The sequence below is a fragment of the Cyprinodon tularosa genome, unplaced genomic scaffold (assembly GCF_016077235.1).
Source record: "Cyprinodon tularosa strain WSP-4 unplaced genomic scaffold, ASM1607723v1 ctg420, whole genome shotgun sequence".
NCBI lineage: Eukaryota > Metazoa > Chordata > Actinopteri > Cyprinodontiformes > Cyprinodontidae > Cyprinodon > Cyprinodon tularosa.
In genome coordinates, this window is record NW_024039142.1 from 846,614 (window position 1) to 874,455 (window position 27,842).

Sequence of the window (27,842 nt, forward strand, 5' to 3'; positions counted from 1 at the left end):
ACGTCAATTAATATTTAACCTTCAACAGAGCCATCACATGCGCTTCTGGCGCCTTTTATCAGAGGAAAACAAGGAGCAAGACCTTCTTATCCGCTCGAGTGTAAATGTTGCACACTCTTTAAAGGATTGCACTTTTGTGTTTTTATCTGACCCGCCTAATGTAATCTTTTCTCGGCGATTCTAGGTTCAGTTTGCAACATGAACAACAAAACGCATGACACTCGTTGGAAAGGGGAGGTAGTGACGTCAGATTGCCCCCCTAGACGGAGCTTAACGAGAGCGAGGATGCACGGCCCGCGGGGGCGCGCACATGCGCACAGACTCGGTCTCGACTTAACAGGAGCGAGAGGGGCGCGTCAATATACACACCGCCGAGCCGAGCAGAGCAGCGCTTTGGGTATAGTAGAAGGTGCTGAAGAGTGAGAGTAATCTGGGGCAGGCGCAGAAACACTCCACACGCCTAGCTGAGGTTTTTGGCGGCGCGGATATATATTTATATATAGCCTATATATTTTTGTTTGGGAGGGGGTTGGCGATCTTTTAAAACCATGCTGGATTGACTTAGAGAAAGCAGCTGTAATCAATGGCGTGGCTTTGAAATCGTTGAAAAATTATTGGGAAAGGAGTGCGAGACAGAGCGACAGTGGGGAGAGGGAGAGAGCGGCGAGAGAGAGGGTTGGAAATAAAGATTCCTTTCAGCGATGGAGCTTACAATGGAGAACATCGGAAATCTGCACGGCGTGTCTCACTCTCATCAGACAAGCGACTTAATGAACTCCCCGCACGCGCGTCAGTCAACAGCGTCGCATCGGAACTTGGTGTCGCACGGGCGCTCAGCCATGGTGTCCAGCATGGCCTCGATACTGGAGGGAGCCGGGGACTACCGCACAGACCACGCTCTCTCCGGGCCCCTGCACCCGGCCATGACCATGTCCTGCGACTCAGGAATGAGCCTCAGCAGCACCTACACCACACTGACGCCGCTGCAGCACCTGCCCCCCATATCCACCGTATCGGAGAAATTTCACCATCCTCATCCTCATGCTCACCATCATCCGGCGCACCAGAGGCTCGCTGCTGGGAATGTCAGCGGCAGCTTCACCCTAATGAGAGATGACCGCAGCCTCGCCTCTATGAGTAACCTCTATGGCCACTACCCCAAAGACATGTCCGGAATGGGGCAGCCCCTGTCCCCGCTCTCTAATGGCCTTGGTTCTCTACACGGGTCGCAGCAGACCCTGAGCGCCTATGGTCCTGGAGCTCACCTGTCTAACGACAAGATGCTTTCGTCAGGGGGGTTCGAGTCCCACGCAGCCATGCTGTCCCGGGGCGAGGATCACCTGGCTCGAGGTCTCGGGGGCCACGGGGCCGGGCTCATGACATCCTTGAACGGCATCCACCATCACAGCCATCCTCACACTCAGGCAAACGGATCGATGCTGTCGGACCGGGACAGGCAGACGGTCGTAGGTGGAGGGCAGGGAGCCGGGTCGGGACAGGTGGAGGAGATAAACACCAAGGAAGTGGCGCAACGGATAACGGCGGAGCTCAAGCGCTACAGCATTCCGCAGGCTATCTTCGCGCAGAGGATCTTGTGCCGGTCCCAGGGAACTCTGTCCGACCTACTGCGGAACCCTAAACCGTGGAGTAAACTCAAATCCGGCCGAGAGACGTTCAGGAGGATGTGGAAGTGGCTGCAGGAGCCTGAGTTTCAGCGGATGTCAGCGCTCAGGCTTGCAGGTGAGTGAGGAGACAGCTACCAACCTGAGTGATGTGGAGGGATCAATCTGTAGTCAATGTGGCGAGACTGCCAATAGCTGCTCAAACAGACATTACTTGAAGTTATTAGTCGATCGTATCGAGTAAAACTTCATCATGACAGTTGGGGTGTTAAATGTGGTGGAGGATCTATATTTTGATTAATGCCACAATCCACGACTGTATAAACAAAAGCTGAGGGATAAACAAAGAAGCGGACATGTGCGACCGCAGTCTGCAGACTGGTTGGCTTTGGCGCTCCTGCAACACATTTAAGCACAGACGCAAACTGGGAAATAATATACTCACTTGTCTGTTTTTCTCTTTCATTACTGCATATTTAAAGTAAAACCTGACGAAAAGAGTAAAGCAAATAGCAATGAGAATTCCCTCCTGATTTTCAGCTTTTAATTGTCAAAAAAAAGTATTTAAACGAGCATTTCGTCCGCCCTTACCAACAAGGATGCAGTGTGAGGCCCGGCCAAAGAGCCAAAGGGAGCATGACCTCCTATGGATCAATATTTCAGGTCCAGGCATCCCTTTCATTGTAGCGCACTGATAAAGGATCGATTTGGACCTGAAAGGCAGGGACACAAACAGATGCGTCTTTCTTTGGCCCTGCACTGTGTCCCTTGTGTACTTTTGGGACATCACGTCTCCAAATTTGATTTAAAGGCCTGCACGGTCTCTCTGCAGCCTCAGAGAATATTATTTGTAGTTATTTTGTTAAACAATACCCCCCAACCCCCCACCACCCTTACGTCTACCAACGAACGTCCCTCCGTTTTGATTTCACTGCTTGATCAGTGGTTTCGATTTTTATTGCGCAAAGATTATCACATTAAGGCTGTGATTTGAAACCCTCACACCCCCGCCCTCACTTTAAACCCCCTTTAACACCTGATTAACGGGACATAAATGAAAAACGAAAAAGCCACAGCGATGTGAGTGAAAGGTCCCCCCCTTCTCATCGATGTTTGTGTAAAGACCCCTGTTTAGACGAGCTGCGCTTCCAAACGTCAATCAGCGCTTCTCCGCCGTATTTCAGCGAACAGTTCAATTAAGCGGATATAGTGGCATATTTTAGTTCCAGTCAATGCCCTATTGAAAAGCGCTTAATGGCATGTAAATTGTTCCTTTGCGTATTTAGTGGGGGTTCTGGTAAATAAAGATTTAAACACTCCACAATTGTCTCTTTAAGTGGCACTGCTGTTAAAGCTAATTGGGCTGTGGGGTTTTATATCTTCCACTGGCGGCATCAGGATAAAACCTCCAGTTGAACTGAAGCCTCAGAGCTGTACAAGTGCTTACCTACTGCATATTTCACGGTGGAAGGACTCAGGCCTTCTCAAGGTGGCAAAATCCAATGTTTCTGCTTTCCTGCGCTTCAGTATGGAAGGCAGGTTGTGCCACAACCCTATAGCTAAATAAAAAAGTAGCCCATATGATACATTTAAATAGAATATATTGTCTTATGTGAAAACCTCACGACAATCATGATTTCGTTTTATACATTTTTTATTTATTTATTTTATTATGCCATGTGAGACATGTAGAATGCATTGGCTGAAGGGGCATAAGGGAACATTATTCAGCCTATAAATATGCACCTCCCTGTTGCCCCCTCATACACACCAAGTATCTTTGCATTCATAAAGTGCATACATTTAGGGATGAAAGGTGCCATCATTTATTTAGAGGAGTTATAACCTGGTATTTTACATATAAAATCCCTCTTAAAATTTTTTTTTTTTTTCTATTAGGAGGAAAAACTCAAATAGAACTAATTTAGATCCTTTTGATGCAGACTTTTTTCAGCACAAGGGTATTTTTGAAAATTTGATTCGTGTTGTTATATGTTCATGTGGATTTAGCATTAGCAACATTAGCAGTTTTCTTTACCATTGTTTCCTGGTTTATTACACAATAAGTAAAAAGTTACACAAGAAGGACCAATGTCTGCAGGTCAGCCCCTGATTGTTGGAAATGCCTCTTTCGGTGGAATATGGGTGTGGTGATGGCAAGTCTGGATTATGTTACATCTCTTCCACAAATTACACGAATCAAGGAAGAAAATTGCGCTCTGTGTGGAGAGCGCACCCTTGTGGACTTTTCTGGTTTGAATAAAGAGCCCATGTATAAAAAAAACAACAACAACAAAAAAACCAAAACAAAACAACAACAACAACGAAACTAATAAAGAAAAAAATAATAAGTCAAACTCTGTATTAATCATTGGTTATAACTGAGGCCCAGCATTAACACACATTTTAAGATAAAAAAAATCAGATTTCTGAGTGATTATAATACACTTTACATTAGTAAGCTGTCAGTTTTGTCATTCACAGCTTTTTGAATGCCTATCACTTCCTGTAAACAAACTTAGTACAACAAATAGGAGTTACTGTATTTTAATTTCTTTTTTTTATTTTCAATGCTTGCTATAAAAAAAAGAAAGATGTAAAATATTTTGAAAAGCATTTTTGGTATGTAGGTAGCATAAAATATATTTCTTTTAAGGCTTTTGGATTTGGTAGATCAAGCCAAGACTATTAGTGTCTCCCATCTGGCTGCCTTTTAGAAAACCTTCTGGAAGTCTCCCTGTGTATGCCAATATGTGAATCAAACAATTATTTTGGCTTTGCAAAAGACTGTGATGTAGAACATATCTTATATATTATCTATATGTTTATTTTTAATTTTTATAGATTTAAATACTTAAAGGTTTGTTTTATATATAATCAAAAATCTTTGTGCTGGATCGTGGCACAGCTAAACCTACATTAAACAAAGCACATTCTTTAAGCTTAATGTATTCACAGGCCATGCTTGTAATCTAAGGCCATCCTTCAAACTTCTCTTCATATCTGCTGCATTGTTTAAGTATATACCTTAATGTGCATCCCCCTGCCACCAGAGCAGATCTCAGGGAGATTCCAGTTGGTCTAAATGACAAATGACTCTTATGCAAATATTGGGGGCTACATTTTACTTACTGCATTTAAATTCACGATTATCCTCCGAGCACATGTGGGCTGGGAGTGGGAGTTAGTGGGGATTGGAAGGGGGGGTTGTGTTGCTGAAAGTGAGGCTGGGCCATACTCGCTCGGCCACATCAATCAATAAATTGAAATTACTATTCCAAATTCATCACAGTCACACAAATCAATGCAGTTGCCCTGCTTAGCTAATGTGAAAACGCCAGTGTCTGCACAGACACACACACACCGACCCACACACTCAAATGACAATCCACTCCTGAAAGGAAAACAGAACAGAGATGTGGGCACTATTTGGGGGGCTTATGCTGTGTCCTTCACATTAAATCAACGAGGGAAGGGACGTGGAATGTTTTGCCTTACAGTTTTGAAAAGCACGGCTGTTTCCACAGCACTCTGAACATTAGAGAGTCTACTTTAAGTTTATAAACAAACAGCTTTATTGCAAAGCTGCAGGTGTACAACAGACTCAGGAAAAGGTGAGGTTTGGAAGGCATTTAAAGATCGCATTAGCGATGAAAACAATTCGTCTTTGCATCTGTGTTGAATTCCACACTCCATCTCAATGTATTTGGTCAGATCAATACACCCCTGATCAATAAGGATAGCCAGTGCATCTATCAATTATCCCGCCTCAGCACTCTCACCCATTGGTCTCTCCCCTGGAGCAGAGAGAAGCAGAGGGCGGTGGGAGCTGGAAAAGGTTGTGGGAGAGGGGACAGCTGTTATTTAAAAAAAAAGTGCACACCTTTTTTTTTTCTTTGTTCTAATCAGGTCATCTCTGTTGAGTGTAGTTCACACTCACATCACTTGTCAGGGCATCTGGGCAATATTTTTCCCTTCCACTTGTAAGTCAGATAAACACTTAAATGCTATATCAATCTGTCATACAGCATATCTCTATATTGCAAGTGAAGATATGTTATGGCATGTTGAGCTAACACTTCCTGGAAATAAACAAAAGAGCTCGGCGGAAAAAGAGCAGCATTAGATTCATTACCATCTGAATGACAACGGCACGTGCTAGTGTGTGCAGGTCAAGACCCTTAGGACACAGGACAAACATGGTGGAAAATTAGGGAAGGGTAGGCCTCTATTCATGTTTCAATGGACTGCAAGCAGTTTGCACAGGCTTAATACAAGAGCAATATTAATACTTCACTCACTCCATCAACCTACGCTATTCCTTTTCAGGGCTATGAACCATCATCATGCATGTCTAGTGTATGTGGCTGCATGGTAAGGATTTTTCTACTAAATGATATGGTAGTAATTTGAGACTAATTCAAGCCTAATCTTATTTTAAGGTTCTCATGTTGAAATATTCTAAGGAAACAGGAAAAATTATGAATTATAATTTTTAAATTTGTTACTGATATCTGAAACAAAGAGTCAAAAGATTAAAAACATATATTAATGATTAATTAACTATTATTGAAACATATCAGTTTATCAAATGAATGTCAAATAATGTAATTTCCGAGTTATACCTTAAAACCATAAGTAATGTTTCAGTATTAGATAATTTTGTGACTAATTTTCTCCATTTGCCATTGAATAAATCAAATGAACAAGTAAGGAAGAAAGTAACATGACTGAGCGAACTATGCATTTTTGTAGATTTTAGCTATATATTTTTTTTCCAATTTCCAATTGAGTATTTTCACAAATTCTTTTTGATTATGGAACTTTTAGCTCTCCATGGCTGAGGGTTTAATACAGCATCACGGTTTAATACAGTGAGTGCTGTCTATGGTGCTGAAATACAAAGCATAGTAAGCTGCGGCATTCAACTAATTAACTGTTAAATTTGGATTGAGTTCGTGTTTATTTGTTGAAGGTGTACTCTTTCAATGTTTTTATTCAACACATACTAAATTGATCAATCACAGAGTTTTTTTTAAGTTGCATCATGGCACTATTTTGGGCTCTCTCCAATGCAAGGGCGTTCATTGTAGCAAGTGCTGTCCGTGGTGCTGAAATCTTCCTTACACCTCTGCTGAGGACAGTTCAAGGTGTTTTGTTGGAGTTTTACCAGTATCTCCTTAATAGTATTCTGGTAGGCCCTATAAACACCATTATTTCATCCAACAGCTTTCCCCCATCGATCAATATTACAATCCACAATCGCGTCAATCACACCACCCTGCATCCTGCTTTCTTGTCCTGCACCGAGCCCACCGGGGTTTCCATTTAAATCACGTCTCCAGCCTCTTCTAAGAGCCTGCATGCAAGGTCATCTATATTTTGCAGCACTTTCTAAAATATCCCAAATGCAAAAAAAAAATATGTTCCAGGTTAAAGGTGCCGTTCTTGAACATTTATTCATAAAAATCTAACTTGACGTTAGCATGTGCTCAATGCATGATTATCTGATTCCTGATTTTGTTTATAAAGAAACGGCTTGATGTCAGTCTGTGAAATGATCGATTGGGGGGACTTTAATAATTGATGCACGGGATGGGGGTGGGGGGGTGGGGGGCGTAAACAGCGCATCTGTGGTTTCAGAGCCTCCTCGTTCGTTAAGCACATCAACGTGCTGTAAGTACCGAGACACACATGTAACAAGCATCGCCTTTGCAATCCCCAGGTGGGGGGAGCAACAGCCATTTTCGTGCAGGTTATACCTCGGGGCTATTTGGTTTTAAATCCGCGGCTCATTCCAGATGAAATGACACTTCACGTCCAGCCTCATTAAATCTCTATCCCACAATGGACAACATATTGCCAATATATCGCTGTTTTAGATATGTGTATACTAATCAGACTCTATCTATCTATCTATCTATCTATCTATCTATCTATCTATCTATCTATCTATCTATCTATCTATCTATCTATCTATCTATCTATCTATCTATCTATCTATCTATCTATCTATCTATCTATCTATCTATCTATCTATCTATCTATCTATCTATCTATCTATCTATCTATCTATCTATCTATCTATCTATCTATCTATCTATCTATCTATCTATCTATCTATCTATATATATATATATATATATATGTATATATATGTATATATATATATATATATATATATATATATATGTATATATATATATATATATATATATATATATATATATATATATATATATATATATATATATATATATATATATATATATATATATATATATATATATATATATATATATATATATATATATATGCACGCCACATTGTTAAAGCCTTGAATCTGTATCGATTTCCATTCCTCTGCCTCGTCTTTCCATCGCCATGATTCGCGCACTCCCCCCCTTTCCCATCCATCCCCACAGTGCAACACCTTTCCTCTTATTAACGACTCACATTTTAAAACAGTTCCTCGGTTCAAATCCCTTACATAGTCCCGACACACTATCTGGCCAAAAACTGTCAAATCTGAGCAGTTTAACGGCTCCCCTCGACTTCTGTGAAAGAGTGGGATTAGCAACATGAGACGACTTACAGTTCATACTCGTTTAACCTCTTTTCACTCATTACGCATCCCACCCACAATGATCCTTCGCCTTTATGCATACACACGCATACTCAGACCACACGAACATATTCAAAAATAAGGGAATTTTAATACTAGTGCGTGGAGGGTGCATACTGTCTTTCATATATTTGCTCATTTCTCTTCCAGCGCACCCAGCACACACACTTACACATACGCGTTCAAATTCACACGAGGGTATGTGGCTGGCTGGCAATTATGAATGCGGCAGAGGTCTGGACTCTGTACATTCTTGGATCCCGTCTTTTCTATTTTAGATGATCAATCCCTATGCTGCTCAGTCGCCCCCTCGCCGAAGCGGATCGATAGGAGAGAATGACCTTTAAATCAAATTGCTGGCAGAGTCAACGCGATGCACGCGGCCAAGCATCCAAGGGTTAATGGCACCGCGTGCGCGCGCAAACATACACAAAAGGCCCAGAAAATCTGAGACAATCGTGATTAAATCCTATTACTTCAGTTTGTAAGTGTGTGTCTTGAAGTGGAAGAGCTGTGCAACAAGGATTTGAGAACAGGGGCGGTCCTTGCAGGAATACTGCCCTGGGCAAACCGTTCCTTAGCAAATCACCCTACATCCAGCCCCAGACTGAATCCATTGTAAAAAGAAAACAATAAAAAATGAATAAATAAACAAATAAAAAAACATAATTAAGAAAAACATAGATACCATCAACCACATTAGCATACTTCTTAAATATAATCTATTAAACAAAACCAGCCAACATTACATGAAAGTCTATGGAAATCATGATATCGGTACAAGCTCATTGGCCATAATTATTTGAAATTATATAATTTTGATCCCCAGGACTAATCAGTTTTGTGCATTTATCACCCCTAGTTTGATGATTTAGTATAGCAACATTTGACAATTTTTTACCACTAAAAAAATTAAATGGTATTCAGAAACAAATTTACTGATGAAGTAAAATGACCTCATACATTAGTCATTTTTAATTATAAATCAAGTAATGAAATTTGAATTTGTCAACATTTTAGAGTTTAAGTTTCTAACCCGAAATTGCTCAGTTGCAAATGGGTTTGTCGTGTGAACAATACTGACCTCATATAGTTTATTTGTCAATCCTTAAGACTTGTAAATATAGTTACATTATAACTGAAAAATAAAACTGGTTTGAACTCATATATGGACAGACACATAATCAAACATAGTTCATATAAAAAGCAGGGCTGGGCAACAATTAAAATCTTTAATCACAATTAATCACATAATTTAACTGATTAACTGTGATTAATTGCATTGTAGATGCAAATTGCAAGTATTAAATAAAAAGTACTTTAAGAGCAAGTTTTATTTCAATGTTCTGCCATATGAATGAAAGTACCATAACATTTATCATGCAATCACTTGACATCAGCACTTATCTGTAACATTTTGTGTAACTCTAAACAAAAAATAATATATAATAAATAATAGTAACAATAAATTAAAGCTTATTACCACTGATAGGACACAGTTCGGAGGTAACAGCAGAAACTTTTAACAGGGGGTAGGTATTGACATAGCCCAGTCTATGTTCAATACCAGTTTGAAGCACACAAAATAACACCTTTGAAACTTCCTTTACAGAGGACTATAACATAAAGTGCATGTTTTACTGGAGATTTTTTTTTCTATTAATTCCTCAGCATTAAGCCAGTTGCTAAGGTACACAAGAATAACCTCAGTGAAGTATATTCAAGCAAAATGTTGCTCTTCTGTTTTCATTAGGAATCTTGTGAATATAGCGCCCTCTTCTCATCTATATAATGTGCCATAACTCCGAGATAGTTATGATTGCCGATTGATGTCCAGTAGTCCGCTGTAAGAGCATTTAGTGACTGCTGTAATTGTTTGTGATTCTCATAATGTTTTTCAGACCAATGTCTTTGACAACCCTAAGCGGTCTACGGTGTGTAGCTATCCACTTCGCTATAGCATTGATTAGCTTCTCTTGCTTTTGTTTATTGGTAGTTCTACCAAACACTGCATTATCTTAGGTCTGCCGGAAGCTTCACTCCCAGATTCATTGAGGCTTAAGCTCGAGTTTTTTCGGAGATAAGAAAATTCAGCTTGGCAATGGTAACAAATAACTTTTGTCTATCATATCCGCCGCCGGGAAGCACTTTAAACTAAAAATTGCCATTTTAAAAGCTTAATGGCATTACGCTTCTCCATGTCTGCTTTGGTTTTTCTGCATTTTGCTTTTTCTTTTCCTGGTTTCACAGCAGCCAGCACTGCCCTCTTCTTCTGCTGTTTGAAACACCAGCGGGCTGACACCCAGGTCCTTGCCGCATTATCGCCACCTTCTGTTTTGGAGTATAAAAGCAACGTACCTTAATGCCCGATAAAGAAAATATCAGTGTTATTAATCTAATAAAGTAACGTGAAATTGACACGTTAACTTGCACAGCCCTAATAAAAAAAAAAAAACATTCTCTCTTTTTAATGGCTGAATAGGAAACTATGATTTATATTTGAGATGAAAGAAGTTAATCAAAATGAGAAAACTCTGTTAGCCGATATCCAATCAGCTCACATCAGTACTTTACAAGTCAAGTATTGAAAACTGAATATTCAATAAATGCACCTAGAACTCTCCCTTTAAGGTCAAAAGTTTTTTTTTTCTTCAGCTTAGTATAAATGAGATACATTTTGATAACATATGTGCTAATGATAATATTGTATTTTTTAATTTTTGTTTCATGTAAAACCACATCTTTCACAAAAAAAAAAACTTACAATAAACATAATATTAAACCTGATACCAAACTTAAGCAGAATAAGACATATTTGAAATTAAGATCATCTAGGTTTAGGCCTTGAAAAAGGTTTAGGCTTAGATCTAGGTAAAGCCTCATTAGTACTGTTCCAGAGGAGCCTATTTATATGAAATAGCCCTACTGGACTAGTAAACGTATTTTTCTTATGAAGGGTGTGTGTGAGTCCCCAGCTCTATGCTTCTCTGGGGTGTGAGCCATTGTGTGTAGAAATGTGTTGAAACAGGGAAATGGGGGAAAAAAACTAATCAGAAGGAGAGTTTTTGACCTTTGACAATCTGTGGCAGTTTGCATAAGAGCCAGTTTAAGTAGAGGTTTCAAACAGCAGATTATTGCGCAATTCAAATGCAGATCAGTCTACATCAGCATTGTGCTGATTGGGTTCAGACTATCGTTATGTAACACCAACGGGCACCTCTCCAAAAATAAATAAATAACAGTGTCTGCTTTGTGCAGGTATATCTGCCCACATCTCTCAGAGTAAAAGTGGGACTTCAGTTAAGTTTGCCCAGAAAGAAATCAGCAAATCAGCTGTGAGGAAGTATGTAACTTTTAAACCAATCTTACTGCATGATCATGGTGAATTGTCTCTGTAAAGAGTATTGAGATAATATGAGTTGGGAATTAGAGCTAAATAAATAAACAGGGTTGAAGGATCAGATATTCCTGCTCCAACACCGAGTCTTTCAATTATTTATCTATCTTTGGAAACCGTGTGAGCTGGAAGAGTTGCTCCCAAAATGTTATAAATCAGCTGAAGCTGCACTGATTCTGCTCATTCCGAGCTTATCTGCACCCCTGGCAGGCCATCGGTTATTAAAGAGGCGATAATAGCTCGTTTAATGCGCATGGCTAAGAACACAATGCAAAGATATCGGCCGCGCAATTAAAGAGAGGCGAGCTTTCATGTGATAGGGGGATGTAAGAGAAATTATTTTTATTACCATGCCTAGTGCAGGACAAAAAATTTTTTTAAATTAATAAATAATTAAATCTAATTAATTTGAACAGAATTTTGCATTTTAATTCAAACACTAGATAAGATTAAATCTTCACAATAAGAATAAATATACCAAAATTCATTCTCCTTATAGTTTAAAAATGAATAAAGAAATAAATAAGATTTTTGCTACAGAACTGTAAAATGGTAAGGCCCTGACCTTAGGGCCCTCAGTTGAACGAAGCATATCTGTATTTTTGGATTAATTAAAATTAAAGTAATATTATTTTTTAATCTTATATTAACAAATGAAAGCCAAAGATATAAGAGGCTGTTGTTGGTGTGTAAGGAAGCAGTGGTTCTGTCCGCAGGTTCTATCGCAACAAAACCACAAACACACACTAATGCACGCGCGCGCGCGCGCGCACAAACACACACACACACGCGCGGCTAATCGTACCCACAGATGCAACCCGAAACTCCGGTTGGGCAACCCCACGAAGATCAACAAAGGAACAAAACGGCTGCGGAATCAATTGATGAATGAATCGATGTAAGCACATAAAGCATGTGTGTTACATGTTATTACATATAACAAACTGGCTGTGGGTTATTCGAAGATTAATAATTGTAGTTTCAAATGCAACACGAAATAAAAATCCCTGCCGGGAAAATAGGAAAATCAGATATATGCCTGTGCAAGCATATATCTCTAACCTTATAGTTAATATATCTTCTTATGTTTTTGAGACAATATATATATATATATATATATATATATATATATATATATATATATATATATATATATATATATATATATATATATATATATATATATATATATATATATATATATATATATATATATATATATATATATATATATATATGTGTGTGTGTGTGTGTGTGTGTGTGTGTGTGTGCTTTTGAGAAATAAAAATAAAAGAAATAAAAAAAAGAAAAAAATGTGTGTGTGTGTGTGTATATAAATATGTATTTATATATGTGTGTGTGTGTGTGTGTGTGTGTGTGTGAGAATAGATAATATTTTGTCTTCGCCCTAGAAAATAAAACCAAACAGTAAAGTGTTAGCCATTTTTTCTCATTTAAATTCGACATTATTGTTAGGCTTCTGGTTAATTGGAAGGCATCGATTTCTAAACTAAAATTAAATAAAAAAAAAGGAGCATCAACAGTTTGTTACAATACAACACAGGCTCTCAGCTTCATATATTTCCATCTAATTTGAAGAAGCAGTCTGGTTATTAACAAGATTATATCAGTGCAATAATTCTCGCCTCTCATATATGTTTTCATTTGACTGTATCTGCTCATGGGGCGGAAGGAGGGGTTGAATTGAATTTGGAGAATTCCTGCATATTAAAAAACCTGCTTCTGCAGTCCCGAGGGCCAGCGAGCGGTGCCATTCGACTGCAGATCAGCCAGAAGATTCTGCTGTGACAAAACAGGAGATCAGGAGAGGAGGTGACGGCTCTAGCACCCAATGGAATTAGAAGAATATTTCAAATTAATTTTTTAATTGCAGTTTTAAAGGGGTAGATATTTCTAGAAAAAAATTGAAAAAAAAAAAAAAATAATAAAGAAAATCGAAAACGTCGAACTATACAGCATCTGCTTATCCTCTCATATAATATCGCGAGACTTTATAGCTTTTGGTAATTGTGATATCTAAAACACTTTAAAAGGTTAGGGGGTGGTTTTTGTCTATTTTCTTGATAGGATGACAAAACAAAATCCGAAAACACAGCAGTTGGGAAAAAATAAAATAAAACTCAAGGCACAAGTTTCAAGTAGAATAATGTTATTTTTCATTTTTTATAGTAAATGATCAGGATTTTGAAAACAAACATACACCATGTTTTTGTTAATTAAAAATGCTAATGAATAAATAAATAAATAAATGTAATATATAACAAAAAATGGGAAATAAACGCTACATGTACGTGCAACATAAAAACAGCTTCAAAAGAGTATCACTTTTTTAAAAAGAATTAAGTGCGTTTAATACTGCAATTATCACGCATAACTGATCAAAGCAATTTTGCTTCAGATCAATAAATTTTTGATAAAAGTGCAACAAACACATGCATATCTGGGCTAATATGAAAGCGACAAAATCATAATAGAGGGGGATAAAATTTTCGTCAGGTTCTCTCAGTCATAAAGTGCTTAAATGGTTGAGTGCATTTAATTATCTAAAACCTCATAAGGAGCATGATCATCACAGGCAGCAGTCTCAACTGATTATTGAATTTTTCTAACATAGTGCCATTTCTAGAATCACCCTTGCTTTTCTTTTTTTTAATTAACACTTTATTTGCCAAACCTTGGTTTTCTTTTTCTATTTATGTATGAATTTGTTTTTTTATTCATTTATTTACACCTTTACATTTGGATTGATGTAATAAATAAATAAATAAAAAGCCAGGCCTTGCAGGTTTAGAAGTAAAGCGAAGTTTTAACTGAGTTCAGGTTGAGATCTTATTGAAGTGCTTGGAAAGAAAATGCCTCGCAGCTGAGTCAAATGCAAACAAACAAATTGTCCCGCTTCATCAGTATATTAACACTAATTCTCACCCATTACATTAAGGGCTATTGAGCTGGAAGTGATCTGGCCACTGGTGAAAGACACAAACAGGGCTTGGCACTGCTTTTCAGTTAAGTGTCAAATGCAACAATTTTATATTCAGAGAGAAGATTGCTTTGTGGAAAATATACCAAACTCTGTTATAAATCTTCAGGGCAGCTGTTCATGTGAAAATGCGGATTTAAGTGAATGAAAAAAAAAGCGTTAAATACATTCACCCAGTAAAAGAGCCGCAGAGGTTTAAGCATAGACGCGCTGAACTGGAACCAGTAAAAATGCTTACTGGTAAATGAATTGGTGACTCCCGTTGTTTTAGAGTTCCGGGGCAGGATGTAAATGTTTTAATCTGTTGCCTGTGCCTATGCGTAATATTAGACGGGTTGACTTTCTCATTATAACCAGGAAGGGCAACGATGATCAATAGATGATTAATGCTTAAGATGGGCTCACATCTGCAGCCAGCTGTGAATATTTAGCATCACAGCCGGAATAGCTGCTGATTATTTTCTCTCTCTTTTTTTTAAAACCCCTCTCAGATTTAACCAGCAACCAGAATCATTACAGCAGCTCCCCCCCAAACCTGAGCGCGTACATATTTTCCCCAGAAATATTTGCCCATCATAGCATCTCCCCTTCCTTCTCCCTCCCTCCACCTCCAAGGTATAATTAATTGGACGAACTGAATTTCACACACGAATTATTCACGAATATATCGATCGATATTGAACACCCAGGGCCTTTCTCTTAACCTCACTTGGTTTGTCATGAAGGGAAGAATATTAATGTTATCAGTAAAAGAAAAATAAATAATAATAAAATGGGGGCAGAATCTAACCTGTTTTCGACTGGAATGAACACTGGATAATTTGGATTACATTTAACAACAAAGTAAAATAAAAATAAAATTGAAGCTCAAGGTGTGGGAAATGGAAGGGATGGCCTAAATAAAGAAGAGCAGGACAAACACTGCTGTTAATCAATTATGGCCACTGAAGAGTTTGAGGAATCCATCCGAACAAGGAGAGCTTCACAGATCTATAGCGAGTTATAGAAATTACATCCGATCAGCAGGATATGCACCTGGAAAAACACCAAACCAGGATTTCTGCTCTTGCCAGGGCTGCTTTGTGCACGACTTTATGTCCGTCGGTTCCTACTGTAGCTCTAAAAGCTGCAATGATCGATGCCGCCCTCCCCCTCCCCTTTCTACGCCGAGCTTGGTTCAGTAATCAGGGCCCCCTTCCTCACCGATCGATCGATATTGATTACTAAATCCAGCGCCTGTAGCAAAGGCAAAGAGCGCTCTATGGCGCCCCCAGTGTGGCCGGGCCGCGGCGAGAGCGCCCCCTGCCGAGCCTAACGGCGCCAGGCGAGCCGGTCGATGAAGGGATGAGAGACGTGACCATCCGGTGAAGGGAGATGGGACTGAAGCACATTTAAAGACGCTCATTACTCCCGCTGACTTCCTGAAGAAAATAGGCGCATTTATCTTGAGCGCATTCATATGATGGCCTCCCCCTTTTTTATGTTTTTAAAAATAAATCTGACTTAAGTCTGAAAAAAGACTGCATGGTTTATCATAGAAATGTAAAACTATTTTAAAATAAGAACCCTTGCTGTAACTACAGATAAATGTGGGTTTATTTTCTAATAAACAAATTCAAACAAATAACAACAACATCTTCAACAGCAATAATCATTATTATCATTATTAGTCCATATTCTAAGTTTAAAAGCAAAAATTTCAGGATCTTAGAGGCAAGCAATTAATCACACATTTTTACATGGTTTTTATTTTTTGTTTTGCTTTTCGTCCTAAAGGGCAGAGAAATAGCCAACAATGTGCAAAATACATGTCCTCTTTATGCTTTTAGAAATAAACCATTTACCTTTTACAGCTCCAGCTAAATAACCAACTAATCAACCAACCAACCAACAAAAAAAAAAAAAAAAAAAAAAAAAAAAAAAAAAAAAAAACTAACTTGCTAACTAGCTAACTACCTAACTAACTGACTGACTAAAACATTTCAGAGGCTCCACGTTTGTTTTTGTAATACCTTTGTTGACCACAATAGGATAAAATGCATCTCTGGATGACTGTAGATATGTCTTCGCTAAATAAAGAAATGATTCTACTAATACATGAAAAAAACCCAGGCGAAAAAGAAAAAAACTGATTTACTGTAATAAATGACAGAAGTGAACGGGTAGAATAAAATTGCATCTTATTAACATTAGTAAAGCTGTATTTGGCCGATGAAAAAGAGGCTCTTTCAGGAATTGGAAACCACATGAAAAACACCCGAAGCACAATAATAGATTTATATTCACAATAATGCAGTCAGAGAAGTAGGGGTGTAAATATTTTTTAATCCAAGTTTGAATAATTTCATTTTTAGATATATACATTTTTAAACTAATAGCAATTCCCCATTTTCATGAACTTCTAGAGTTTCTTGTGAGTAGCTTATGCATTTCTCACTACTGCCAGGGATGTAGAGATCTGTAGAATGGATAGACATGTCCAACATGTCAGCTCCTTTGTGATCTTCAAACAGACCCGGCTGGGCTGTGACGCCTGTTCAGACTCGCCACCCTGCTGGGTAACAAATCCTCTTCCATTCTAAGTTTGATCCAGACAGTCCAACATGTCTTTGATGGGTATAAAGCTGTAACTTCTCCCTGGTCATTGTGATCTTATACAAAAACGTGTAATAAGAGAAATCCTCACCTATATGTGTATATATGTGTATTTATATATATATATATATATATATATATATATATATATATATATATATATATATATGTATATATATATATATATATATATATATATATATATATGTGTGTGTGTGTTTATGTATATATGTACACATACTTATCTTAGCAGTTAAACAAATTATAGATTATTGCCATATCGATGACTGACAAATGAATGCTACCCTGCAGTATTTGTTTTTTGGAATTAGCAGCTGGTATTTATTTTGGCCTGTGTTTGCAGCTAAATGTCACAGAAATTATAAGGAGAAAAACATTTTAAAGTAATCACTGTTAGAAGATGGAACTGCCTAATATACCAAACTACACTTACATAACTTCTTTGAAATATCACCATTGTTTAGGACAGAGTCTATACACAATTTGTCATGCTAATTTTTCATGGGGTAATGTATTCTTTTTTTGATCATCTGGAAGGTTAGCACTTTTTCTAAAGCTAACACCTAATAGCAGGAAGATGAGATGCAAAAAAGTCAAGAAAACCTTCAGGAAATTAAGGTTGGGAAAAAGTAAAAGAAGCATAAGGAAACAGCAGATTAATCACCACCAGAACAATCATCACAATAATCAAAAAATAAATATTGTGATATATGATGACAGAGAACATGAATCTAACTTTTATTTCAAGAAATGTTGTAAAACTGCCAAATAATAAAATCACTTTCCTTTTTCCCCTGCTCTTATGCCTTTAATAAATCAAAGTACTCTATGTGATGATATGTAAATGTACAGACACAAGCATGCTTTTGGACTAATCCGAGTGCAGCACATTAGCACCAGTGTTGATTTGAAATATGAAGATGATGGATGTGTAAGTGTGCAGGTTAGACATCTGTAGTAAACAGATTGGACTGCAATGGCTGATCAATGGGCTCTGTTCCACTGTAATTAGACACACAGAGCCACTGCTTGGCTCCAGCCACTTCAGCATAATCACAGCCACCTTCCAAACACACTTACACACAGACACACACACAGATGAAGAGTATAGGAGACAGGAAAAAAAATCCATCACTAAATGCATCCAGACGCAGCACAAGAGTGAGACATTTACTAAAGGAGGTATGAAAGTATGAGACAATACTGACGGCAGCAGGTGGAGGCCCCGCTGGGATGGCATCTTTCTCTCTCCGATTTGCTCTCTTTTAATTGAGACAGTGGGGAAGCTGAGTAGGATGCGCGGTCTGTTATGGAGGATTCGATCCTTGGTCAGCAGGGGAACATGTGGCTCTAAGGCGGAGCCGCAGCCATCCAACATTTCTACCTTCTACTTTCCACCTGTCTGCTGCTTTCCACACATCAAACACATAGAGTTAAAACTCTTACCCACATACAGCACAGAAATTAACTATTAATTTCTGCGTTTGCTGCACAAACCCCTTCACCCCACTGGACCCCCTCCCAAATGTGGGAGCTCACCGTTTTTCTTTTGAAAATTGCTCTGTGTATGGAAGGGAGCTCATAGTAGCCGGTGCAAGCACCTCTCAAGTGTTTGCGTTTGGGGAAAGAGAAGGAAAGGGGGGACGGGAGGGTTTATAAATACCCTCTCAGAGCTCTATAGAGTGGGCTCTAGTGGGCTCTGTTTGAAGTAACAGACTGTAGACCTGCTGGGGGGGATCTGACCTCAGTCCCTACAGAACCCCTCCCTCCCCAATTCCTACAGCAAGTCGGTCAATATCTTGCTTTCTCCTTCACATGAACACCCCGCCTTCCTCTTCTTGGCTCCCATCTTTGGTTCTTACACTCACACACACACACACACACACACACCTACCCCCCCCCCCCCCACACACACACACACACACTGTGTCTTACCCGTTCATCTTTTATTTTCATTTCTCTATTCTTTCGATGTCTCCTCTGTCTCTCATTTACAACACTCGCACACACATACACACTGAAACACAAAATGCTTACTTTTGTGCATCAGTCATTCAGTCCCCCATTGCGACTCAAACTGCATTAATATTGAATCAAACAGCAGTGTCTCCAGCTAGCTGGCAACAGCCAGTCCCACTGCCCTGCCCTCCCCACCCAATCTTTCTCTCACCGCAGGCTGGCTCCCTGTCTGCACTACACAGGATGGAAGGAATATTCCCACTGGGAAGGACGCATGGATTAGCTTTAAATCAACTTTAATATGGCAATAGAGATGGAGCTGTAGCCTTGCTGCTGCTGTTTAAACAGGTTTTATGTGTCTAAATACTAGTTAATACAGTTCCTTACAAAAATACTCATGCCACGAACACTTTTTTTACATCCTGTCATGCTAAATCAAGAAACTTAAATTTGTCTAATTAATACTGGATATGGCAGAGAAACCCAAACTTGTTAATAATCTTGAAGCAGTTGTAAGATTTCACTTCAGTTTGATACCCCAATTGCAAAATTTAAACAATGTGTAAATAGAGTCAAACGATGTATAATATGTTCTCAGTATAAATGAGGTTGTTCTGGGAAGGCCCTGGAGGTTTGTTAAATAAGATTGGTAAACACATCTTGTGAGAAAGGCCAAGGGAAATGGCAGACCTCTGTGGGATGGAGGTTTGAAGGAGTTTAGGGCACATTTGGGTAATAAAACAACACTTAAAGAGTTAAATGATTCACAGAACTATTCAGCCCCTCATCTAAAAATGGTGAGAGTGTAGCGTGATCGAGATGGGGCAAGCCTTTGATAGGGAGCAGGATGTAAAAGAAATGTATGTTTAAAATGTGTAAAAGGCCAAGTAGGGGAAAATAAAATGAAGAGGGTTGAAGAGGGTTCTCTATTCCAAGGAAAACAAGTAGGAAGTGTTCGGTCAGCAGGTAAAAACAAAACATGTTAAGGTAAGCTAACATACTCACCATGAAACATGGTGGTGGCAGTATTATGGTGTGGGGATGTTTTTCTCCAGCAGGGAAAAGGAAGGTAGTCAGAGTTGATGGGAAATATAGATAGCCAACAAATATGGTAGTCGCTGGAAAAGATTTAAGACTGTATAGATTATTATCTTTAAGTAAAGGATGAACCTGAATACACAACTACAGTTACAATGAAAGGTCACCAACTCCGCTCTTGGATGCCCTAGGCGTTTCCAAGCCAAATGATAGATATAGTCCCTTCATCGTGTCCTAGGTGGTTTCCTGGGCCTCTTCCCAGTGGGACATGCCTGGAACACCTATAGAGGGAAGCACCCAAGGGGCATCTGAAAACGATGCTTGAGCCACTTCAGCTTACTTCTCTTAATGGGGAGGAGATGTGGCTCTACTCCAATCCTCTCCCAAATAGGCGATCTCTTCACTCAGTTGTGTTCCTGCTCTCACCTATGGTCATGAATTCTGGAGAGACAAACTGGTTAATAAGGATTTGAATTTTGGCTGAGCTCTCTCTACACCATAACAGACCGGTGCAGCGTCCTGATTATAGCAGCAGCCGTACAGTTCCATCTATCGATCTACCGCTCCATTCTCTCCTCACTCCTGAACAGGACCCCAGAAGTCCTCCACTTGAGGCAGGAACCCTCCTCCAACTTGAAGGAGGCGACCCATCCTTTTCTGGATATAAACCATGGCATTAGACTTGGAGGAGTTGATCCTTACCCCAGCTGGTATGCACTTGGATGCAAACTGTCTAAGGTCTTAGCAGCTGGGAGCCAGGATAACCAAGTCATCTGCAAAAAGTAGACACTTTGGTTCCCAAACCAGACCCCCTCGTTCTTGGCTACACCTAGAGGCCTTGTACATCAAGTTTTTCAATGGGACAAGTGACAGAGGGCACAGAGTCCAACATACACAGACTTAATGCCGGCTATGTGGAGCAAACTCCTGCTCCACTTGTACAGAGACCAGATGGACCCTTGTAAAGGGGCCCTTGACCCAGCACTCCTGGAGTCATCCCCACAGGGCACCACAAAGGCAAAACATTCTATCTCCCAACTTGTCCATTGTATTGACAAAGCCAACAGTCAAAGGCCTTTTCCAGGTTCAGAAATCACATGTGGACCAATTGAGCAAACTCCCCTAGATCCTCAAACACTCTCATGACGGTGTAGAGGTGGTCCGTTGTCCTGCAGCTGGGTCAAAAACCAAACTTCTCCTCCTAAAGCCAAGGTTCAGCAATCAGACAGACACTCCTCTCCATCAACCTGGTAAAGGCCTTCCTGCAGAGGCTGAGAAGTGTGATCCGTCTGTAGCTAGAACGCACCTTCCTATAAGCAAACACACACAAGAAATGCACATAAGTTCTTCATATTTGCTTTGGTTAGAAATGTAGAAAAATCAAGTTTTCATTTTTTTCCACTTCACTATCATGTTTGATTATGAGTTGGTCAATCAGTGAAAACATTAAATATTGTGGTGGTGGCATGAAAAAAGGTTAAAAAGTTTAGTATTGTATATTAATACATTTGCAAGGATTTACTTTTTAATTATCCTCTGAGGTCTCTTTTTGTTTTTCTTAATCAATTCTGTGTATTTACCTTATTTTTTTCTTTGTTTATTTCCTTATCTTCTCGGCTTTCCTGCTCTCATCGACATCCCTCCCACCGCTGCCACCCAAACCAAGCCTGCAAGCGCAAAGAACAGGAGCAACACAAGGACCGCAACACAGCGCCTAAAAAACAGCGTCTAGTCTTCACGGACCTGCAGCGTCGCACACTCATCGCCATCTTTAAGGAAAACAAACGCCCGTCCAAGGAAATGCAGATCACCATCTCCCAGCAGCTTGGCCTGGAACTCAGCACCGTCAGCAACTTCTTCATGAATGCTCGCCGCCGGTGCGTGGATCGCTGGCACGACGACCATGGGGCCAGCCCCGGGCAGCCGGGAACCTCCACCACCACTTTCTCCAAGGCCTGAGAGATGAAGGAGGAGGCCTTCAAGAGTGCTGGGTAGCCAGGTTTGGAGCAGCAGGCGTCACAAGGAGGTGGCTGTGAAACCTGTCTCTGATGACCCTACCTGGCCTGGACTGCCTGAAAAAAAAAACCTTCGTGCCATGCAATCATCATTCTTGTCAGTCAAAATCTCAAACTCTCACTTGAAAGAAGTAGAATTTAAGAGGTGAGGTGTGAAGTCAGGTTCACTCTGCTTTACTCACACAAGGACAATCATTGATTTAGTCTTTTTTGTGTTTTGTTTTTAAAAATCTTTTTAAAAACATCTGACAAAGCAAAGAGACACCAAAGATTTGATCATTTTCTTGGACGGTTTTTACATTTTGCCAGCCTCCTCCTTAGCCACCCTACCAACAACCCTTAACTCACCTCCTTTGTGTCTGCCTCCTTTGTCATGTCCTCTCTATGGAAGCAACAAGGGCAAAAGAGCGGCAATAAATCTGACGAGACAACAGCACATAGCCTTATTATCAGTGCCCCATCCTGCACATTCACACATGTAGAGAGAGGGAAGGCGTCGTCAAGAAAATTGTGCAGCTTGTGAAAAAACAAGAAGGTTTTTGAATTTGCTGCCTCCACCTCCACTCCCTTTTCCCCCTGTAGTCTCCTTCATTTATCAGCCAAAGGTATTCCCTGATGACCAGCCATTTCAGAGAGCAGCTCAGGCTGATCATACAGCAAACTAATGAATTGAAAAATGAATCGATGCAGATGGAGAAAGTGGCTCCTTGACCCCCACCCCCCCTTTCTGCCTTGTGAAGGTGAAATTCAAGATTCTCAGCAGGAGATCTCAACCTCTTCCAGGCCCAGGTTATATTTTTGCACAGATGTCAAAGGGCCTGCAGGGAGAGATGTCATTGTTACTCCTAGCCTGAGCCCACAGAGTCTGAGTTTCCCTGACCAAATGGAGGGGCCGGCAAGATGTCTGGACATGCTCTTTGTTCTGCTGGGAGCCTGAATCAATAGCTGGGAACCGAACGATGACAACAACACGCTCGGGCATCCAGCCAAACTACATTACAGCTGCGTATAAAAAAAAAAAAGCAGAGGAGCACACAGAAGACAACACAAAGGCCTCCACAGCAGCAAGCAACAAACCAACAGCACACCACTCTGTCCTGGTCCTGTCCACACTGGCAGAGCAACAGTGCCCCCTGCTGTTGTCAATAGAGACCTGTAAACAGCAGAATAAAATACAAAAAAAGGGAGGGGGTGTTGGGATAGGTGGGAGATTTCAAAAATGCTGCACTAGATGCTGAGGAGAAGTCACGGCACAACACATTCAGGGCCTCACAGCTCTTTGAAGGGGGATCAATACTTTACCATTATCCTATTGTTGTTCCTCATCCAACCAGCGCTGGAGGAGGGGGGTGGTTGAGACGAATGATGAAAATAACGCAGGGATTTAGCAAAGGCAGGGAATTACTGTATGTAGGCAGGAATTAACAAATCAAAAAATACTACTGAAAAAGCAGAGAGAAGTGCATCAGGGGGAAACAGAAAGGCGAGACAGACTCAGTGGAGGTTTAAATTTAAGCGTTTCTTGTTTGGAGGCTTTATATTTTGCATTCATTTTTTTCGGTCTGCAAAAAAACTCTGAAAATAATAATTTATTGCAAACCTTACGGTTATGGAACAGTAGCTAACCCAAAGCAAAACCAACACACCCACAGCAACAAACAGTGCCAATGCTTACTGCCTTAATGTGAGAATACGGTACTAAGGTCCACACACTCCACAGTGCACCTCACTGATGACAGGCAGTGTGTGCCATAGCAACAATCAGCATTCAACTTAATTCAAATATACTTGTTTTTTAGTAAAAGAAAATAGAAAAAAAAAGAACCTGAAACAACTAAAGCAGGAAAAAAAATGATTCAAACACAAAACTGGACAAATTTTCACACAAAATCTTTGGTTCTCTACCTCCTTTTTCGCCCTTCCAATCTAACCCCATTGGCCCTCGCCCTTTCTCTCTCCCTCCCTATATTGATGCGGGTATTTAATTAGTACCATAGACACAAAGTTTCTATTTCTTGTTACTATTGTGCTCTGTTGTGCATATGGAAGGCACCTTGTTGATAATTAAAAAAAACAAAACAAAGAACCAAAAAAGGAAGGACTTCTTCAATGGAAAAAAAGGGGGACACAAGGACTTGGTCTGCTGAAGGATATATTTTTTTGCAGACTTAAAGGAGACATTTCCAGGAAGAAGAGGACAAGAGAGAAAACAGGGAGCTGCAGGAAAGAAAAAGAAGAAATGATGGACGCTTCATCCTTTCTGGCGTTTCATGTCAGGACTGTGCTTCTCTCTAGAAGAGGGACATAATTTGACCTCAGAACGTCCTGGCTTACTTGGTTTCCTCTGTCAGAGGAGGACGGCTTTGAGGTTTTAATAGTCATCTGTGTGGTCTTAAGATGCAACTGTAGCATTTCCAACAATGTAGTCAGATTAGCGGTGCAGATTAGACAACAAATGGTCACTACAGAGAAGTTGATGGAGGGGCACTGACTAATGTCATACTGCTGTAAGCAGTGAGTCAACGTCGCCAAAGGAAGATGAGCTAAAATCGACTAGTACAATTAAGTAAGCATAGGTAGATAGATAGACTCAGCTCTCTAGTTATGAAGCTGACAAAATGACATTTGTTTGTAGTGAGAACCAGTGTGGCTACCTCACTAAGCTGAGTGGTTTGTGAAACCGCCACTAATACCAAAGATACTGCAGCCTACCAGTCGCAAACTGCCTAGGGGGACCCAACCCAAATTATTAAACAACACAAACACTCCCCCCCTCCTTTATTCTCCTCAAAATTTCTCATACTGATTAATATCAAAGACGCACATTACATTTGTTTCAGACAGTGCAGTCAGACTGCATCGTGCCACTTAGGAGGAGGTGGTTGCCTTGCAGAAAGAGTTGAGTGCCTTTTCCCTTCAACCACGGGTGGGACTGCACTGGTCACACACATACACACACACATAAAACATGTGCAGTCACAAAGATGCATGCACGCATTCTCACAAACATGCACTCACACAGACAATGCACCCATAATTGGATTGACAGAGGCGAGGGGTGGGGGGGGGTACAAAGAGAGGGACACAGAATGGGGGCTGTGTCAGCATTTTCTCTCATATTGACTTTCCATCTTGATACACTAGAATACAAGCACTTTATCACGTAGAAAGTCTATAAAACATTTTCTCTACACCATTTATTTCAAACAAACCTATGTGTTACTCCTAAATCTTTCAGTCTTTGTAACTGTATTGTTAATCATCTCGCCAGGCTTTCTTAATTTGTTTTTCCTTTCCTTTGCCTGACGTGCTTTCACTCTCAGCTGTTTTTGGCTTTCTCACATCAGAGATATTTTTGTGTAACAGAGAAAGAGGAAGCATAAAAAAGGCTGTTGGGTTTAAGCACTCGGAGCATCTGCTATTTTAAAAAGAAAAACAAGTCCATTGCGTGCAAGCACAGAGGCTGCACTAAAAAAGTGTGGAAGACTCAAACTCTCCTCCCTCCACCTCTCCTGCCCAGACAATATTTCCCCCTGGCTAGTGCCAAGACTTGGTAGGCTTGTGTTTGACAATTAATTCTGAAATACCTCAAAAACCTTTCATGTAAACTTTATGTAATTTAAAACTGAAAATAATACTGCTAATGATAACGATGATTATGAAACTATGATACTTATGATAGTTAGTTTTGGAACTTGTGACTTGAAGCTTTATACTGTTAAAAATTCCTTTTATCCGTTTGCTTATTTTTCTTGTACGTTCCCTCGGTTTGTTTTTTGCTACGGCATGTACTTACTGTTTTCTTAAAAGGAAAAGACATTGTGAATGTTTCTGTGGAGGACAAGCTGAGAAAAAGAAAAGACAAAGGCTAAGGCCAGGATAGAGAGAGAAAGAGGGTTATTTACTAAAAAGGGCTTGCAATTGTATTCACACCCCTCAAAATGTTCACATGGGACATTGCAACCACAAACTTCAATGCAGTTAAAGTGGAAGCTTATGTCATAGAGAAAAACTTCTTCTGAATCAATAGTTCTTATTCTTCACTCCTTTGTAGGCTGAACATTTCCCTCATTAATCTTTACAAACTAACGTTCTGTTAGCTTGAATTAAGATTGTCCATGGAAACCAGTCACATTTGGCCACAGATTCTTAGTTTTGTCAAGATCTTGACTATGGCCAGGCCATTCTTGCATATAATTATAGTTTAACCCAAAGTTTTGCATAACAGCGCTAGCTTCATATTAAGGTGTTTACATGGAGGAAGGCAAACCTCTCCATCAGTCTAACATATTCTGCAGCCCTATAATGTTTTTTTTTCAAGGAGTGTCAAAAGGTTCAGCTTTTTTTATTAATCCTCTGTTTGCCTGGATTATCAGTTAATTCAAAGGCTATGTCATGGCAGGTCAGCAACAGCGGTATATTTTTTTCAAATTTTTTTTAGACGATGGATTGAAAAAAAAAAGTTCTGTTCCATTGATTTATAATGTAATCTTCCTTCAAGTTAGAATATCCAAGACCAATCTGTTGTGTTCCTTGAATTTTTTAGGAAGCAGCGGAAGCAGTTTACTTATGTTTCTAACAAACCTTTTGCAGCCTTCAAATAATAACTGATTTTATGCACAAAAAAATAAAAAATAATAATAATATATATAGACAATATTTAACTGTGGTACTTGGACTTTATTTAGGGTTGTTGGAAAAAATGGGGCTGAATACATCCACTAAATTTTTAAGATCTTATTGTAATATTACTTCTCAGTCATGTGCTACATATAATAACATAAAATCCCAACAAAACACATTAAGGTCTGGGGTTGTATGTGGCAAAATGTGAATAAATCCAAGAGGTGTGAATACTTTTGCAGGGAACTAGTTTTAAGCTCTCTCACAGGAAGCTACATTCAAAGAAAACAAAATAAACAAAAAAACACACAATTTGAACTAAATCATAACCCAAAATTTGATGTGATAAACCAAAGGAGGAATAACCTTGCATTCATTGTTAGCTTTCTTCTGCCTTTTAGTTGTCTTTTCTCTGAGGAAAAAAAGAAATACATAAAAAAAGAAAAAAAAAATAGACAAAACTGTTACTTTTAAAGGTTCCTGGGTGTGTTCAAGTGCTCCTGATGTTCTTAGATAATTAAAGACCAGCACCTACTGTTGAGAAGAAGGTGCACTTTTTCCTTTTCTTTTGTGCATGGATATTGTATAACTGTATAGAAACCAACAGGAATGACCTGTGATTTTGTGGGGAGAGGAAAGGGATAGACAGATTAGGGAGTGGGTGGAAATGGGGGTGGGGGAATATTTTGGTTATCAAAATAAATGCGAGAAAAAAAAATAAGGGTGGGAGGTATTTGGGTTTTAGGCGTTGGAGGGGTTGTTGTTTTTAGATTTTCTGTCACTGTTGGATTCACTGGTTGTGTGCATGTGTTGTTGCAACCCTTCCCCCCTTCCCCCAATGTTTCTTTGATGTATATAAATCCAGACAGTAGGGGGCAGTGTGTGCTGGGGGAGGTCAAATTTGTCTCCTCCCTAATCAATAGCATTCAATCTTCATTCCTCAGCT

The 27,842-nt window shown here is 39.6% G+C and overlaps 1 protein-coding gene across 2 annotated transcripts; it reads left to right on the forward strand.

The window, feature by feature from the left end:
- Nucleotides 1–269: 269 nt before the first annotated feature.
- On the forward strand, nucleotides 270–27,337 carry onecut3a (one cut homeobox 3a). Of its 2 annotated transcripts, none has more exons than XM_038299250.1 (2): nucleotides 270–1,740; nucleotides 21,911–22,142. In XM_038299250.1, the coding sequence occupies exons 1-2, from the start codon at nucleotides 702–704 to the stop codon at nucleotides 21,988–21,990; spliced, it is 1,119 nt and encodes a 372-aa protein (XP_038155178.1). In that variant the 5' UTR covers nucleotides 270–701; the 3' UTR covers nucleotides 21,991–22,142. The 2 variants fall into 2 exon arrangements, with proteins under 2 accessions (XP_038155178.1, XP_038155177.1); XM_038299249.1 differs by having other exon boundaries at nucleotides 297–1,740; nucleotides 21,925–27,337.
- The last annotated feature ends 505 nt before the right edge of the window (nucleotides 27,338–27,842 follow it).